The sequence below is a fragment of the Phoca vitulina genome, unplaced genomic scaffold, assembly GCF_004348235.1.
Source record: "Phoca vitulina isolate PV1807 unplaced genomic scaffold, GSC_HSeal_1.0 scaffold6, whole genome shotgun sequence".
In the NCBI taxonomy this organism is placed as follows: Eukaryota; Metazoa; Chordata; class Mammalia; order Carnivora; family Phocidae; genus Phoca; species Phoca vitulina.
The window spans coordinates 69,830,533-69,847,123 of record NW_022589709.1 but is presented as its reverse complement, the minus strand read 5'-3'; the positions used below and the strand labels follow the sequence as shown (position 1 = coordinate 69,847,123).

At 45.1% G+C, this 16,591-nt stretch overlaps 1 protein-coding gene across 2 annotated transcripts in view; it reads left to right on the top strand.

The window, feature by feature from the left end:
• SH3RF2 (SH3 domain containing ring finger 2) overlaps positions 1-16,591 on the top strand; it is a 125,796-nt gene that overhangs the window by 85,033 nt on the left and 24,172 nt on the right. For both annotated transcript variants that reach the window (XM_032404446.1, XM_032404447.1), the window contains exons 6-7: positions 10,001-10,092; positions 11,376-11,546. In XM_032404446.1, the coding sequence (XP_032260337.1) occupies positions 10,001-10,092; positions 11,376-11,546 (263 nt within the window). The remainder of the gene's footprint in view (positions 1-10,000; positions 10,093-11,375; positions 11,547-16,591) is intronic.

The window sequence follows — 16,591 nt, the reverse complement described above, 5'->3', positions numbered from 1 at the left end:
TCCCCCAACTCATTTCATGAGCTAATATATCCTTAATATCAAAACCAGAAAACAATGTAAGAAAGGAAAATCTGAACTCTACCTCACTCTTAAACATAGATGCAAAACCCTCAAGTGTGTATTAGCAAACTGAACCCAGGAACATACAAAAATAGGATACATCATGATTAATGTAGGTTTTTCTTAAGATTGAAAGGTTGATTTAACCTTCCAAAATTAATTGATGTAATTTATCACATTAACAGATTAAAGGAGAAAAACCATGTGACCTTTTTTATACCTATAGAAAAAAAAAGTTTGAAAAAATTCTATATCCATTCCTTATACATATATTTTTAAAATCTTAGCAAACTAGGAATAAATGGGAACTTCCTTAACTTGATAAATGTAATTTATAAAAACCTACAGCAAACATCATACCTAATAGTTCACTGTTAAAGGCATTCCCCTTAAGCTTAGAAAAAGAACAGAATGAATGCCCAATATGCTCTGCTCAACACTGTCCCTCCCAGAGTACCTGGCCAGTATAGTAAGGCAAGAAAAAGAAGTAAAAGGTTAAGTATTTGAAAGGAAGAAATGTAGCTGTCATTATTTGTGGGCAATATTGTCTATATAGAAAACTCAGAAGAATCTGAAAAAAATGTATTAGGAATAAATATGACTTTAGCAACAGTCCTGGTTACAAATCAATACAAAAAAGTTAATTATATTTCTGTACTCTAAAAAGAAAACAAATAGAAAATATTTTCTTAAAAAGATATCACTTACATGGGCGCTTGGGTGGCTCAGTCGGTTAAGCATCCGACTATTGATCTGCTCAGGTCATGATCTGAGGGTGGTGGGATTGAGCCCTTTGTCGGGCTCCCTGCTCAGCGAGGAGTCTACTTGTCCCTCCCTCCCTGCTCTTCCCTCTCTCTTTCTCTCTCTCTCTCAAATAAATAGAATCTTAAAAAAAAAAAAGATACCATTTATAAGAGCAACTAAATTGTTTAAATCTCTAGGAATAAATCCAACAAAAGAGATGCAAGCCCTTTTTGGAAACAATTTATAATATTTTATTGAAAGACATTAGACCTAAAATAAAAGAAGAAGAAGAATGTAGCAGGAGGGGAAGAATGAAGGGGGGGAAATCGGAGGGGGAGATGAACCATGAGAGACAATGGACTCTGAAAAACAAACTGAGGGTTCTAGAGGGGAGGGGGTTGGGAGGATGGGTTAGCCTGGTGATGGGCATTGAGGAGGGCACGTTCTGCATGGAGCACGGGGTGTTATGCACAAACAATGAATCATGGAACACTATATCTAAAACTAATGATGTATGGGGATTAACATAACAATAAAAAAATTAAAAAAAAAAAAAAGACAGACATTAGACCTAAAATAAATGAAGAATTTTGCCATACTTTTGAATAGGAAGATTCAATCATCTTAAAGATGATTCCCCTTAGATTTATCTATAAATTCAAATCCCAGTAGGTTGTTTGGAACTCAAAAGGTGATTCTAAAATTCTAATGGAAGAAAAGATAATAGCCAAGATAGTTCTAAAGAAGAAGATGGAATCTGGTTGGGGTGAGGACCTACCCTATCAGATACCAAATTTTATTTCAAGCTGTAGTAATTAAGATAGCATGGATTTAACATAGGCATCCTATTAAGCCAATGGAACATACTGGAGAGCCCAGAAAAAGACATAGCATGGAGACTTGATTTATGGCAGAGCAGGCTTTGCAGATCAGAAGGGAAGGATGAACTATGGCATTGGGCTAATTGGGTATCCTTGTGGAAAAAGATGAAATTGGATTCCTCCCTTGTCAAAAATCAATTCCGGGTGGATTAAAGACTTAAATGTGAAAAGGAAAACTATAAAACTTTTAGAAGACTATAGAGAAGTACATCTTTATGACCTTGGGATAAAAAAAATCATATTCAAGATTTTTTAAAAGTATAAACCACAAGGGAATATATTGTAAATTTGACTGTATTAAAAATAAGAACTTCAGTTTATCAAAAGACACCGCAGAGTAAAAATACAAGTTACAAAGAATTCATCTCCAAAATATTAGAACTCCATAACTTAAGAAAATAATAAATAACCTGAGGAGAAAAAATAGACAAAGGACATGAACAGGCATTTCATACAAGACACAAGAATGGCCCATACACGTTTGAAAAGAAACTCAAGCTCATTAGTACTCAGAGAAATTAATTTGAAACCACGAGATATCATTTCACACCCACCATAGACAGGTATTAAAAAGCAGGGCATTACCACATGCTGGCGAGATTATGGGATAACAGGAACTGCCATTTGCTGCTGGTGGAAGTGTAAATTGTTACAGCCACACTGGGAAACAATTTGTTATTACCTAATAAAACTGAGCAGGCTCATACCCTATGGCCCATCAATTCTACTTGTGGGTATGTATCGTGGAGAAGCTCTTGCAGGGGGACGGGGGCGCACAGGGGACATATACAAGAATGTTCATAGCAACATCGTTCATAACAGCCCCAAATTGAAAATCACCCAAATGACACATAAATGATAGGATGGTTAAATGGTGGTATATGCATGCAGTGAAATACACACTGGCAGTAAAAATCCACCACAAAAACGTAGTATTGAGCCAAAGGTGCAACTCACAGAAGAATATGCTCAATGTGAATCCCATTCATACCGTGTTCAAAAATAGGCAAATTTAAACAACATGTTGTTTAGGGATGTATGCCACAGTGGTAAAATTACATAGAAAAGCACTGGAATGATGAACACCAATTTCAGCACTGTAGTTATAGGAAGGGGGGCAGGGATCTGATTATGGAGGAATATGCAGGCCTGTCAATACAGTATCAATTTCTATTTTTATTGTTTCTTACATTGGACGGTATGTATACAGGTGTTAGTTTTATTATTCTTCTTTCAGTGATACATAAAATTATATACACTTATCTGTATGCATAATATATTTATCATTTAAAATTTCCATAACAAAGGAAAATAGCAGAGCAGAGATGGGGGCTGGGGGGTCTGCAAAGGTCAGGGGAGGCAGAAAGTGAGTGTGACCTGCTCAGGGAGCTGAGAAAAGACCCAAGGCTGAAGGAAGTGAAGAAGTGAGGGGGAGCGGGGAGCGTAGGAAGGTGAAGCAGAAGCCAGATCACAGGGAATATTCGAGGCTTTGATGACTACCTAGGAGACATAAACTTAGTAGTCTTCACAGATACTTTGCTGACGTATCTGTGTACTTTAGAAGATTTTTTTTTTTTTTTTTGAGGTAGACCTAAAGGGACCTGCTGCCAACTCATAAATGAGTTCTCTTTCTCAGACAGCGTTTTTACTCACAGGACAAATACACAGCACTGGGTGCCCACGTCTTGCTCATCAGGCTGAGCTGGCTCTGACAGAGACTGAGATGGAAAGAAAGGAGAGCAGGCTGGCAGAAGGAGCCCTGACTCTTGGGACCTTGGTTCTGCCAGAGAAGGAAGAAGAAAAACAAAAAATAACACTATTCTACCAGCCTTCAGATCTGTTCCACATTACATGGGGCACTGGACAGGGATGGTAGTCATCATGAATGTAACATATTCATGAGCACAGAAACAGAACGCTGAATTTGGCAGGATGGTTTTTTTCTAGGGTGCACAAACCTGCCTCGTATATAGGACCCCTTTAGCCATATCGAAATATAGAAATGAAGTGTTGGGGCGCCTGGGTGGCGCAGTTGGTGAAGCGTCCGACTCTTGATTTTGGCTCAGGTCATGATCTCAGGGTCATGAGATTGAGCCCCACATTGGGCTCCATGCTCAGTACAGAGTCTGCTTGAGATTTTCTCTCCCTCCCGCTCATGGTCTGTCTCTGTCTCTCTATCTCTAAAATAAATAAATCTTAAAAAAAAAAAAAAAAAAAGGAAATAGTGTTAACCTTGGTGTCCTACAGAAAGGGCTCTGGGGTTCTCACTTCCAGTGTCCACCTGACCACCCATTTGCCGGCCATCTCCACAAAATCATGTAAACTTCTTACCTGCGTTTCATCATTGGTAAAAATGGGGAGAATGACCATGAATATGGTATAGAAGTTAGCACTGGAATTACAGGGTACAATCACAAACCCTCTTGGAGCTCAAGGCAGGACTCTCCTGGCAGCACCCCGAGCACCTTGAACTTCCCCCACCTCAGCACACCTCATGCTCGTATAATTATGGATTTAACTGCCTTGTTCGCTGCATTAACCCCAGTGCTAGGACCAGATAAGGTCCACACACTGCAATTGCTGAATGCGGCTCTTAAGACTCTTTTAATCTGTACAAGGGAATGAGTTTTTAACTTTATAAAGTTGGATAGTCGACTCCAAATTATCCGTAGTGGTGGGTACAGACACTATCACCTAATACCTGATTTCTGTCTCTAAATGCAGCCCTTCTCCTAACCCTGAGTGAACACTGTAGGTTTGAGGCCCTTGTTAGCTCCTGGGTGTGCAGGGATGCAGAAGCACAACGGGCTCCAGAGTAGTTCACGCTCCTTGAGGAAGACAGTCGCCCCGTGCCCACTAAGTTACCGAAAGCCATGAGCCCTGCGGGAAATAGCTGAGCGCCACAGTATGGGTGGGGAGGGGACAGCAAACTGAGCTTTTGGAGAGTTGGAGACATTCTCCTCCGGAGGAATAGGGTTGCTTCTTCCCATCCCCCACCACACGCCTGGGTCCTGCTTTCAGTTCAGACCGTGCAGGGCTGTTGCATAAAAGAACATAGATGCTCCACCCACCCCATCCCCACCCCGTGCAGCAGCTAGTCTCTTTCCAGATGGAAATAAGTAGCATTTATTGAGCTCTGACAGTGTGCTCAATAACTTACATGGATTACTTTCGTTAATCCTCATAACAGCTCTGAGACAACTACCATTACTGCCCCCATTTTACAGATGAGGACATGGAGGACCCACAGAATTGAGTCACTTGCCCCAATCACAAACCCTGGCAAGTGCTAGACCCACATGCCTGAATACTAAGCTAGACCTCCCCTCCAGACTCCCGAGTTGGAGCCACATCCTGCACACCGCGTGTGGCCGCTGGGGAAGGCACTGGGGCCCGCAGAATGTTGCAGCAACTCTGTGCCAGACTCCGTGCCTGCTCCCTCAGCCTCGTTTAACACCTCAAGACCAGGAAACGCCCAGAAGCCACGCAGCTGTGGATTCTTCTGCTACTGATAAAGCTTCTTTTAAATGAGTCATTTCCTTCCAAAAAGAGGAAAAAATGTTTTTAGACTGTAGCAGAAATATCCACCCCGCCCTCAAATATGCACCCTCTGTCTGACCCCGCTCAAGCCCCCAGACGCTATGCCAGGAAGCACCAGTTGCTGGAAGACCTCCCATCTGGCCGCATGTCCCTTGTGGCATAGGGACCTGAGGTCACAACTGATCCCCCCATCAGAGGCCCGTTCACTCAGTCTTGTGACAGGAACACACTTGCCTCCTCAGAAGCTGGCCATCGACCTGGTTGTCCCGATTTACCGGGTGGGGCATTCATTTCTGTCTTGTTCTGTCTGTCCTCCTTCCTGGCCAGTTTCTCTCTCCTCTGTCTTTATCTTGCTCTCTTTTCCTATCACTTCATTTGTTCGTGTTTGTTCATTCATTCATTCATTTGTTCATTCATTCGTTCCTTTTCTTTGGGCCTTATTTATTGAGATTGTGTCCGATCGATAGGTTTCCGTTCTTGATTTCTCTCCTATTCAGGTGGCCCTCTGCCATAAGGATCACTTGCTAGCTGCCCATCAATAAGCTGAACCATCCCTATCCCCTCCTCTGACCAGCCCCAGGGCTTGGGCTGGGTCAAGCTCAGGCTACTTGGATTTTCCTGCCAACTAGATAATATATTCATATCTTTTTAAAGATTTTTATTTATTTATTTGAGAGAGAGAGAGAGAGAAAATGGGCAGGGAGGAGGGGCAGAGAGAGAGAGAGAGAGAGAGAGAGAGAAGCAGACTCCCTGCTGAGCAGGGAGCCCGAAGCAGGGCTCCATCCCAGGAGCCTAAAATCATGACCTGAGCTGAAGGCAGACGCTTAACCGACTGAGCCACCCAGGTGCCCCTATATTCGTATTTTTTATCAGTTTTATTGAGCTGTAGTCACATACATTTAAGTTCAACCATTTTAAGGATACAGTTCAATGACTTCTGGCAGAAGTATAAAGGCATGTGATGACTACCAAAATCAAGGTACAGAACAGTTCCATCACCCCAGAAAGTTTTCTTGTGCCCCTTTGCAGTCAGTCCTCTCCCCTCACCCCTGACCATTGGCAATGCTCCGTTTTCTGTTACTATAGTTTGGGCATTTTTAAGAATGTCATATAAATGGCATCACAGAATATGTAGTCTTATGGGGCGCCTGGGTGGCTCAGTCGTTAGGCGTCTGCCTTCGGCTCAGGTCATGATCCCAGGGTCCTGGGATCGAGCCCCGCATCGGGCTCCCTGCTCCGCGGGAAGCCTGCTTCTCCCTCTCCCACTCCCCCTGCTTGTGTTCCCTCTCTCTCTGTGTCTCTCTCTGTCAAATAAATAAATAAAATCTTTAAAAAAAAAAAAGAATATGTAGTCTTATGTGTCCTGCTGCTTAAGATGATGTTAAGATTTATCCACGCCATTGCATGTATTGCCAAGGAGTATTCCACTGTGGTTGTAACACAGTTTGTTCATTCATTCACCAGTTGATTGGCATTTGGGTTATTTCCAGTTTGGGGCTAAAATGAATAAAGCCACTGAGAACATTCATGTATGAGTCCTTGTATGGACATATGTTTTCATTTTACTTTGATAACTACTTGTGAGTAGGATTGCTGAGTAGTGTGGTACGTGTATATTTAACTTTATAACAAATGGCCAACTTGTTTCCCAATGTGGTGGCACCATTTTACATTCGACCAGCAGCATGAGTCACAGTTGCTCCACATTCTCACCAACACTTGATATGGTCAGTCTTTTTAATTCTAGCCATTCTCATAGGTGTGTAGTGGTATCTCATGGTAGTTTTACCTCACATTTTCCTCATAATTGGCTGATGTTGAGCATATTTTCAAGTGCTTCTTGGCCACTTGATAGAACTTCTTTTGTGGCATCTTTACCCATTTTTGATTGGGTTGTTTGCCATCTTCTATATGGGTTGTAAGAGTTATTCTGATATTTTTTCATCTGCCTTTTCTTCTTCCTTCCTTCCTCTATCCCTCTGGCTCTACTTCTTTCTCCCACTAGGTCCCCGTCCCAGTTCCTGAGAAACACACCCCTGCCCCCAGAGTTGTCCATGATCTCCCCTTCTCTCCCTCCTCCTTTGCCTCTTTCCCCCTTGTCCACACATGTTCTCCCTTCTCCTCCAGGACACCTCAAAACCTGAGAATCTGGCCTCACTTCCCATTCCATATCAGAAAGCACTCCATCACAAGCCTGCTGATCTTAGTCCTGCCTAGGTTTCGTGTTCCAAAAAGGGGGAAGGACCCCCCTCTCCAGATGAACACCTAGAGAAATAAAAAGCCTGGTGTCATGGAGGGATGGCTTTGCATTCTGGCATGTTCCTCCTCCCTAAATGATTAATAGTGTTTACATATAGAAGGGCTTTTTACTCAAACACAACACTGGAAAGTCATGGGTATTAAGTGAAGTGCATCCTGCTTAATCAGTGGTCCAACCGTCTCCAAGAACATAAGATTAATTGTTCACATAACAAGGCTCTCCCCTTGGCACATCTCCCAAGCCCAGCAGGGATTTATCTTGCCCAGTCACAGGGAAGGAGCAGCCTAGCCCAAAGCTGGCAACTTGTCTTCTTTGTTTAAGAGAACTGGTGTGACAATATTTGATTGCAAAGCTCAGAGCACTTTATGCAGTGTTAGTGCTAGATAGGTGACTATGGAATGTTTGTTTTTTTTTTTTAAGAGCTTACTTAGATATACTTCACCTGCCAGACAGTTCACCCATTTTAAAGTGTACAATTTAGTGGTTTTTAACATATTCATGGATATGTACAACCATTACCACAACTTTACAACACTTCATCACCTCCAAAAGAAACCCTGTACTCTTTAACTACCACTCCCATAACCCTTCTTATCCCCAACCCCTAATCTACTTTCTATCTCTACAGATTTGTCTATTCTGAACATTTTAATAAATGGAATTATATAATATGGTCTTTGGATCTGGCTTCTTTCATTTAGCATAATGTTTTCAAGGTTTATCCATGTTCTAACATGTATCAATACTTCATTCCTTTTATGGCTGAATAGTATTCCATTGTACAGATACACCACATCTTGTTTATCCATTCATCAGTTGATGGACATTTGGGTTATTTCCACCTTTTGGCTATTATGAGCAATGCTGCTAAAAACATTCATGTATAAGTTTTTATGTAGACATATAGTTTCATGTCTCCTGGGTATGTACTAGGAGTGGACTTACTGGGTCTAATGCTAATTCTGCTTAATCATTTGAGGAACCACCAGACTATTTTCCAAAGGAGTGACACCATATTACATTCCTTCCCACCAGCAACTGTATGAGAATTTCAGTTTCTCTATGTTCTCCCCAACCCTTGTTATTATCTGACTGGAATGGTTCTCTGATCCTATAACTATATCCTCGAACTGTAAAACATACATACACAGCATACACATCTTCAGACAATTGTCAGCAAAGAACACACACAAAACTACCAAGTCATGCCTACCGGCACATACCTCTAGAGCTCACCCACATACACATAGAATCCCACACAGACATTTACAATCACAGGCTCTTCTACAGACAGTCACACACGGTACACACGCATATCAACCCACAGACTCACATGTGTGAACGTAATCAGACATAAAACAGACCAATGCTGTTGCACAAGCGCGTACAATTGTGATGGGCTGTGCACAAACACAGAACCAGAGACACATGCACTCAATAACGCATTCCCTCTTGCCCAAACACACATACACAAACAAGAGTTGTACCCGAAAAGCATAGTTCTAAAAAGGCACACATACACAGTTACCCTCACTCATGGGGGGATAACTGAAGATAGATTGAATGTATTTACTCTGGGTGACATGGAGATGGTTGAGATTACATCAGTCCTTGGTCTGCTGGGTAGGAAGAACTTTTCATTCATTTATTTGTTCTTTAAGCTACAAGTACATACTGAACACATAGAAAAGACAAGGATGAACCAGAGAGAGTCCCTGCCCGCATGGAACTTACAGCCTAGTGGCGGGGGCAGTCACCTCTGTGAGAGGTGCCAAGAAGGAAGTGAGCAAGGTCATAGGTCACACAGGCAGGGTGCCAGGAGAGTAGTTTCTGGGTGTGTCTAGCACTGTTGCTCCCTCTTTCATCCTAAGTGAACACTATTCAGATTCACCTTTCATAAATCACTGGATAAACTGGTGTGTCTGTGTGTGTGTTAATACTAGCACTAGTAAGAGTGTGGGCTCAGGACCTAGATGACCCTGGTTTAAAATTTGATTTCTTACTAATTAAATGATCCTTCCCTCAGTTTCTCTTCCAAAATTAGGGATGATAATAGCACCTTTAGTAAGGATTAAATTAGCTGATACTTGTAAAGCACTTAGAAGTGCCTGGCCAGTGTTATGTTCTCATTAGCAGCCATCATATCATTTTCTGAGAGTACGTTTCCATAGAGCGGGTGAGTGTACTGGGAGGGGGGTGGGGAGAAGCCAGGGGGACAAAGATCAAGGAGCCTGGCAGTGCCCCGTTGACTGGAAACTGGATGAGTCTTCATCTTCTGCCATATCTGAGCAGTCTTTTGGAATGCAGTCCTGGCATGCCACCCCAGCAGGCCATAAACCAGTCTAGCCCCACCCGCTCTGCCCACAGCCCCAAACCACAGCACAGATGCACGATGGGCGGCACTGGGCATGGCTCTTGGTTTTCAGCTGTGTCAGGCCTTTCGGCAGCAGCTCTGCTGTGGGCCTGGCTTATGGCACTCACTGGTTCTGCTTGGCTGTCTTTTCTGTCTATGTAGGTCAGCACTTACCACCCTGTACCTGCCTCCCCAGGACATTCCACAGCCATCGTCAGTCTGCCCAGCTCCCAGAAACACCTCTCAGCGAACATGTGAGTAACAAGCTCAGCCCTCCATGTCCAGGTCCTGGCCAGAGGGGTCCTCATGGCCATCCCTCTGCCGCCAAGCATCACCACTCCCAAACCATCCCATCCAGAGAGACAAGAGCTCCCCTTCCTTTGTATCCTTCAATGGAAATAATGCTGAAAAACACAAATTGGTAAACCACATCAACCTAACTCATTATTCTACAACAGTAGAAAGAAACTGGAAGAGTATACACGAAAACACTGCTGGGAGGTTGGATATTGAGCAATTTCTACTGACTTCCTTCAGATTCAAAATGTTGTGTCATAAATAGATACTGCTTTAGGATCAGCGGAAAATAAATATAGCATTTTAGAGGGGGAAAACCTTGTGGATGAGAACACGCCCCCAGCTCCTTTGATAAAACCTCCCAGTGTCTCATAGTCCTTGGAGTCTAGAAGGACTTCTTGATGTCCATCCTGAGGCCATACACTGGTAACCTGAATCTGGCAAGCCAACGTGGGTTCTTTTTAATGCTTTTACTCAGGCAGATATTCTCACTTTCACAGCCTCGCTAGTGTCTCCCCCCTCCCCCACGACGCCTACCTCGATGTTATTTATCTGCCTGACTCCTGTGCGGACTGGAGAGTGAAAGTCACTGCTCTCCCCCAGGGACATCTTGCGATGTTACAAGCCCATTCCCCTCCAGCCCGCCACGCAGCCAGGATCCACTGTGTGCTCACAGACTAAAGTCAACTCCTGCCTCCTGATTCGCAGTGTCCACGTCCCTGCCTACATTAAGCCACTCCTGGGGGTCAAACATGTCCTCACTGTCAGGAGACGGAGTGGATCAGAGAGGCTTGTGACCTCTCCTTTCCCTTAACTTGCTGGCTGCAACCATTTTCTCGGGTGATACTCTGAGCAGTATGAAAAAGCACCCTGAGCAGTAGCCATCACTTCTAGGTTCGAGACCAGGCTCTGCCACTAATCCCTGGTCACCAGCTCCTGTCTCTGTCCTCGGCCGCTCTCCCCACTGTCAAAATGCCAGGGTGGCCTAGCTTAGCAATTCCCAGCTGTGTGGCACTCTATGGAGGACGCAGGAGTCGGGGAGGGCAGGGGTGTGGGCCCTCTGCAGCTGCTTCACTGCCACGCTCCGTCACCACTGCCTGCCTTCCGTCCTGAAGAAGTTTGTTATCACTGACCCAGGGGACAGGGGTCCCTGAGGTTCTGCTTCCCTTCGCCCTCTGCTGGTTCCATGGCCCTCTGCCAGGCACGCTCACCTTCTTCACCAGTTCCCTTGTCTCCCCAGGTTTGTAGCCCTGCACTCCTACTCAGCCCACGGACCGGACGAGCTGGACCTGCAGAAGGGAGAAGGCATCAGGGTCCTGGGCAAGTACCCGGACGGCTGGCTCAGGGGCGTCTCCTTGGTCACTGGGCGGGTCGGCATCTTCCCCAACAACTATGTCATCCCCATTTTCAGGTGCGTCCCCTCCGTTCTCAGGCAGCAGAGGTCGGGTCACCAAGGCCGGAGGCCATCTGTGGGTTGCATCGCTGAAGGACTCAGTGCTCCTTCAGAGCGTGGGCCAAGAAGTAGCCCTAGTAACCCCCTAACACTTTATTTTTTTTAATAGTAACAAATTATCTTTTTTATAGCTCTTCACATTTTACAAGCACTTTCTCATCTTTTACCTCATTGCATGTGCCCAAGAGTCCTTCCCGTAAGGTAGATAGTATTTTCCAGATGAGGAAAGTGATGTACAGAGTTAAGCAACCTGCTCAAGAATGGGGTTTCAGGTTTTCACTGTATAAACCCCCCAAATCCCATTCACATCCCGCCCCCTGACACTCCCATCTAGTCGAATAATGGGAACCTGCGACGATCAGAAGACCCTCAGAGCATCTTGGGAAACATCCTAGGACACTAAGCCAGTAGGCAAGTTTCCGTGACTCAGACCACCACCTGTCCATCCACACCCCAGGCCGCAGGCAGGTTACCCTGGAGGTCCGTGTCCCTCACAGCCTTCCCAGCCTTTTCCATTCTCTGGCACACCTGACACTTCCGCTCTGTCTGGCTGCTCGGACCATGACCACGGAGGCACAGGGGTCCCAGCACCGCCCGTGGCTCCTCCTATCCCCACCCCACGCCAGCCCAGGCGCAGCGTGTCACAAGGCAGTGGGGCCATCCCCACACACCAAATGCTGCCTTTATGACATACCTCTGAGGAAAGTGATAACCCACTGCACTCTCTGGGGGTCAGACCTGGAGTCCTATGTCCAGTTTGGGGGACCTTCATGTAGGTGGGGCCCGGTGTCCGGAGGAGGGCAACAAGGATGGTGAGGAGACAGAAAAGTACATCACAGGAGAAACTGATAGAGAAACTAGGGTTAAGCTGCAGAAGACGAGGGCCAGAGGGACCATAACAGGCTGTGTAGACAGGAAATCTATTTCCTGAGGGGGCAGTGAACCAGTGGATGCATCTTAGAAGGTTTTGGTTCAGTAAAAGGCTACACTTTCTAATGCATATATTTTTCCAGTAAGGTTGGCTGGTGAGGTGGTAGACCCCCTTTCTAGGAAGAGTATGGGCAAACTCTGGGTTTCCATAGATCCAGGCTTATATAAAATGATTTCTTCACATGGCAGAAGGTTGGAGTAGAAGTTATTTCCTGCAATGGAAGGTTCTTGGAATTTGTTAGAAAGTTGCAAAATCTCCATACACAAACTAAGTGTGTCTTTAACTGATGCGTTAGTTCATTCATTCAGCAAATATTTATTGAACACAAACTATTTGTCAGGCACCTTTCTAGACACTGGAGAAACACCATTGCACAAAATCTCTGCCCACTGGAGCTTACATTCTAGTGGGACAGACAGACAAATAAACAAGATATATAAGCAACATATATGGTGTGTTAACAGTAAGGGCTAAGAAGAAAAATCAGAAAAGCAGGATAGAATTTGTGGTGGGGGGTGGTGATTAAAACTTTCATATGTTGGTCAGGAATGGCCTTACTGAGAAGGAGGAAGGAAGGAAATGAGGCAGGTGTATTCCACACCACGGGAACAGCAAGTACAATTGCCCTGAAGTAGGAGTATGCCTGACCTGAAGGCCAATAGGACTGGATCAGAACAAGTGAGGGGGACGTTAGTAGTAGATGAGGTCAGAATCGCAACAGATCATCTATAATTTCCTAAGGCATAATGAGGAATTTGGCTTTAACGCTACTGCAGGGTTTTGAGCATAAAAGTGACATGATCTAACTTACATTTTAACCGGAATCCCTGTAGTTGCTGGCTTGAGAGTAAACCATAGGAAGCACAGAGACTAATTAAAAGGATATTATAATAATCTGGAGGAAAGGTGAGGGTGAACTGAGCCAACGTGTCAGCCATGGAGACAGGGAGAAGTGGTTAAATTCTGGGTATGCTTTGAAGGTAGTCACAACAGGATTTTCTGACAAATGAAATATTGGGTGTGAAAGAATAGAGGAGTCAATATGAGTCCTCCTTTTTTGCCCTGAGTAACTGGAAAATGGAGTTGCCTTTTATTGAGAGATTCAGGAAAACCGAGAGGAATGGGTTCTGAGATGTGGGCGGCAGGGGAGCAAAAGCTCAGCTGGCCACAGATTAAGTCTTAGATGCCTTTAGTAATCCCAGTAGAGATGTTGGAAAATGGTTGAGTACACAAGCCCAGCATTTTAAGGAAGGAGGTCTGGGCTTGAAATGGTATTTAAAGCCCTGGGACTAGATGAAATCATCTCGGTAGGATCAGTTGCATTAGAGAGAATGACAGTGAGCCAGAAACTAAAATCTTCATGAAATGAGGGGAGAGGCTGAGAGAGAAAATGGTAACAAGGTAGAGTGGCAGGTGGTAGAGTCTGATACTACCGGTCAAAGCTGGGGAGGGTGGGAGAATGGTCTAAAGGTGCCAATGAAGAGCAAGGAAGATGCCCACCCTAACTTATGACCGTTTCCTCCATGACAGGAATTCTCTAGGGACTATGTCTACTACTAGGGCATTTGCTTATGCATCAGGCCTTAGCCCAAAGTCCTGGTTATTCTACGGAAGAAAAAAAAAACAAAACCTTTAGAATAAGAGTGACCATGTAATTTGTCACCCAAACTAGGACACTTTTAAGAAGAAAAGAGACACACACTTTTAATACACCAGGAGAACAGGTGTAAACTGAGACTCTCCTAGGAAAAGCTGGACAAATGGTTACCCTAACTAGAATGCATGTAGGATTCCATTCCAGTGGATTTCAAGACTCCAGCTTCCCTTTCCCTCCATCTTGGCTTTTCTCCTGGGTACACCTATTGTGTCCTTAGGCAAATCATGAGCATCTAGACTCACCCGCTCCAAGATGGCAGCATGTCAAACAGTGGATGGAGTGTCAGCCATAGGTTGCCATTGAATATGTCCCGCATCTCAAGTTCAGAGAATCCTGAACATGTGTGTACAGAGGTGCCCCTTATATGGATGCGTGTGTTTGCTTCTAGGGAACCAGCATTTCCAAGAAGAGCAAGTCCCTGTCAGAGTATATTCTCTGGAGGGCTGTTGGGTGACAGAGGATCAGTGCTTCCTGTGTGTGAAGTTCTCCCTGGTGGCCCCCGATGCAAAGAAAGGTCCCGTTGTCACCGATCTTAGACATGGGTGACATATGCCCAATTTTTCTACCTGGGAGCAGCTCACCCTTGTTCTTGACCACCCTTTCCATTGTGGGAGGGCTGAATATTGTTGTCCTTTGTCCTACTTTTAGCAGGTTGTGTTAGGACTAAGGGGTTGGACTACATGTACAAGGCCCCTTTCGGCTCTTTGGTTCTGTGTATGTGTGAGGCTCTCCCCCAATCTTTGTTTTTCTGTTTGCAGTGATGCCTCTCACTGCCACCAGCCCCCTTGGTGTAGAGTACAGCCTTTTATAAAAGAGCCAGGGCTTGGGACGCCTGGGTGGCTCAGTCAGTAGTTAAGCATCTGCCTTCGGCTCAGGTCCCAGGGTCCGGGGATGGAGCCCCACATTGAGCTCCTTGCTCAGCGGGGAGCCTGCTTCTCCATCTGCCTGCCCCTCCCCCTGCTTTATGCTCTCTCTCTCTCTGAGAAATAAATAAAATTAAAAAAAAAAAAAGAGCCAGGGCTCAAAAGTATGAGGTGCCTCCTGAGCATTTGCACGTTTGCTCTTATTAGCATTATTCCCTAATAAACTGGACCTGCCAGAGTTTTAGGACTAACTATAGAGAGACTAGAGCTGACCAGACTGGAAGGGTTTTCATTTAAGATTCAGCAAGTGAGGCTTTTAATTACCGAGGGAGGAAAAGGCTGTACCTGCTGCTGCTGGGAACCGTTTTGGAAATGTCTTTCCTGTTGCCAGCCCATTTTACAGGATCCAGCATCTTGAGGCCTCTGTTCAAAAGACGGGCAGATGCAGCCCTTTGCCATGGAGGTCAGTGCTGGGGATTTCTCTCCACTGCTCAGCCCTTGGCTCCAGAAAATAGTCTGGAGCTCTTACTGGCGGGCAGCCCATTCCCTTCACTGACCACATCCCCAGGGACATGAGGCAGGGTGTCATCCATGGGTAGGAGGCCCCTTACTGCAAGCATCATCCTGGGCATCTGGCTGGATCTGTTTCTTGGGCAGAGTGGACCCTATTAAATGATGCCTCACCTGTCTTCGTACAACAGGCTGGCTCACTGTTAAGCTCCATACCGCTTTTTTCAGGCAAAAGGCAGAGAGAAAAGGAGGAGGAAAATAAGGGAAAATTCCCCAAAGAGAAACCCAAGGACATTAACGGGAAGGCCACCAGGGAGGGCACCTCTGAGCCAGGGCCTTGGGCAAGTCGGTCCTTCCCGGGGAGTTAGCAGAGGTTATTTCATCAACAGAGTGACAAGCTGATCCATGGACTGCTCGGGAGGGGCTGTGATCTTGGGGTAGGATTTGTAAAAGGGCAAGAAGGGTGTGTAAAATGACAGCCATTCCCCGTGGGGTTCAGGGAGTAGCAAGCTGGAAACAACTGACAAGGGATTGCTGTTCTATAAAACTTTGATACTGTTTTTCAAACTCAGAGCCCAAAGCTGAAGAATTAGGGTCTTCAGAAGGCATGTGTAGGGCCTACCCCCAGCCCTAGATTGTTTCTTTCAAGCAGGATGCAGGCTTTTCCTTGCTACCTAAATAATGAAGGCTTTAACCAGCCAGGACGGGGCGTGCTCAGTGGTAAGACGATACACTTCCGTGGTAGAGCAGAGGGCCAGCCTGGACTTTCAAATCTCAGGTCTAGTAGATGCTTGGCCAAGTAACTATAAGTCTCAGTTTTCTCCTCTATAAAATAGTGGCACTAATAGTACCTACCTCAGAAGGCTGTTGTGAAGAACCCGCGGGCTAATGTGGGCAAAGCACTGCCCAATGCCCAGCATACAGTAAGTGCTCAACACGTGCTAGCCCAGATGACTGGCATCAGTGCCGAAAGCATCACAAGAGCCATTCAACAAACATTTGTTAATAAGCAGTATATGCAGAACACAGAGGATATAAAATA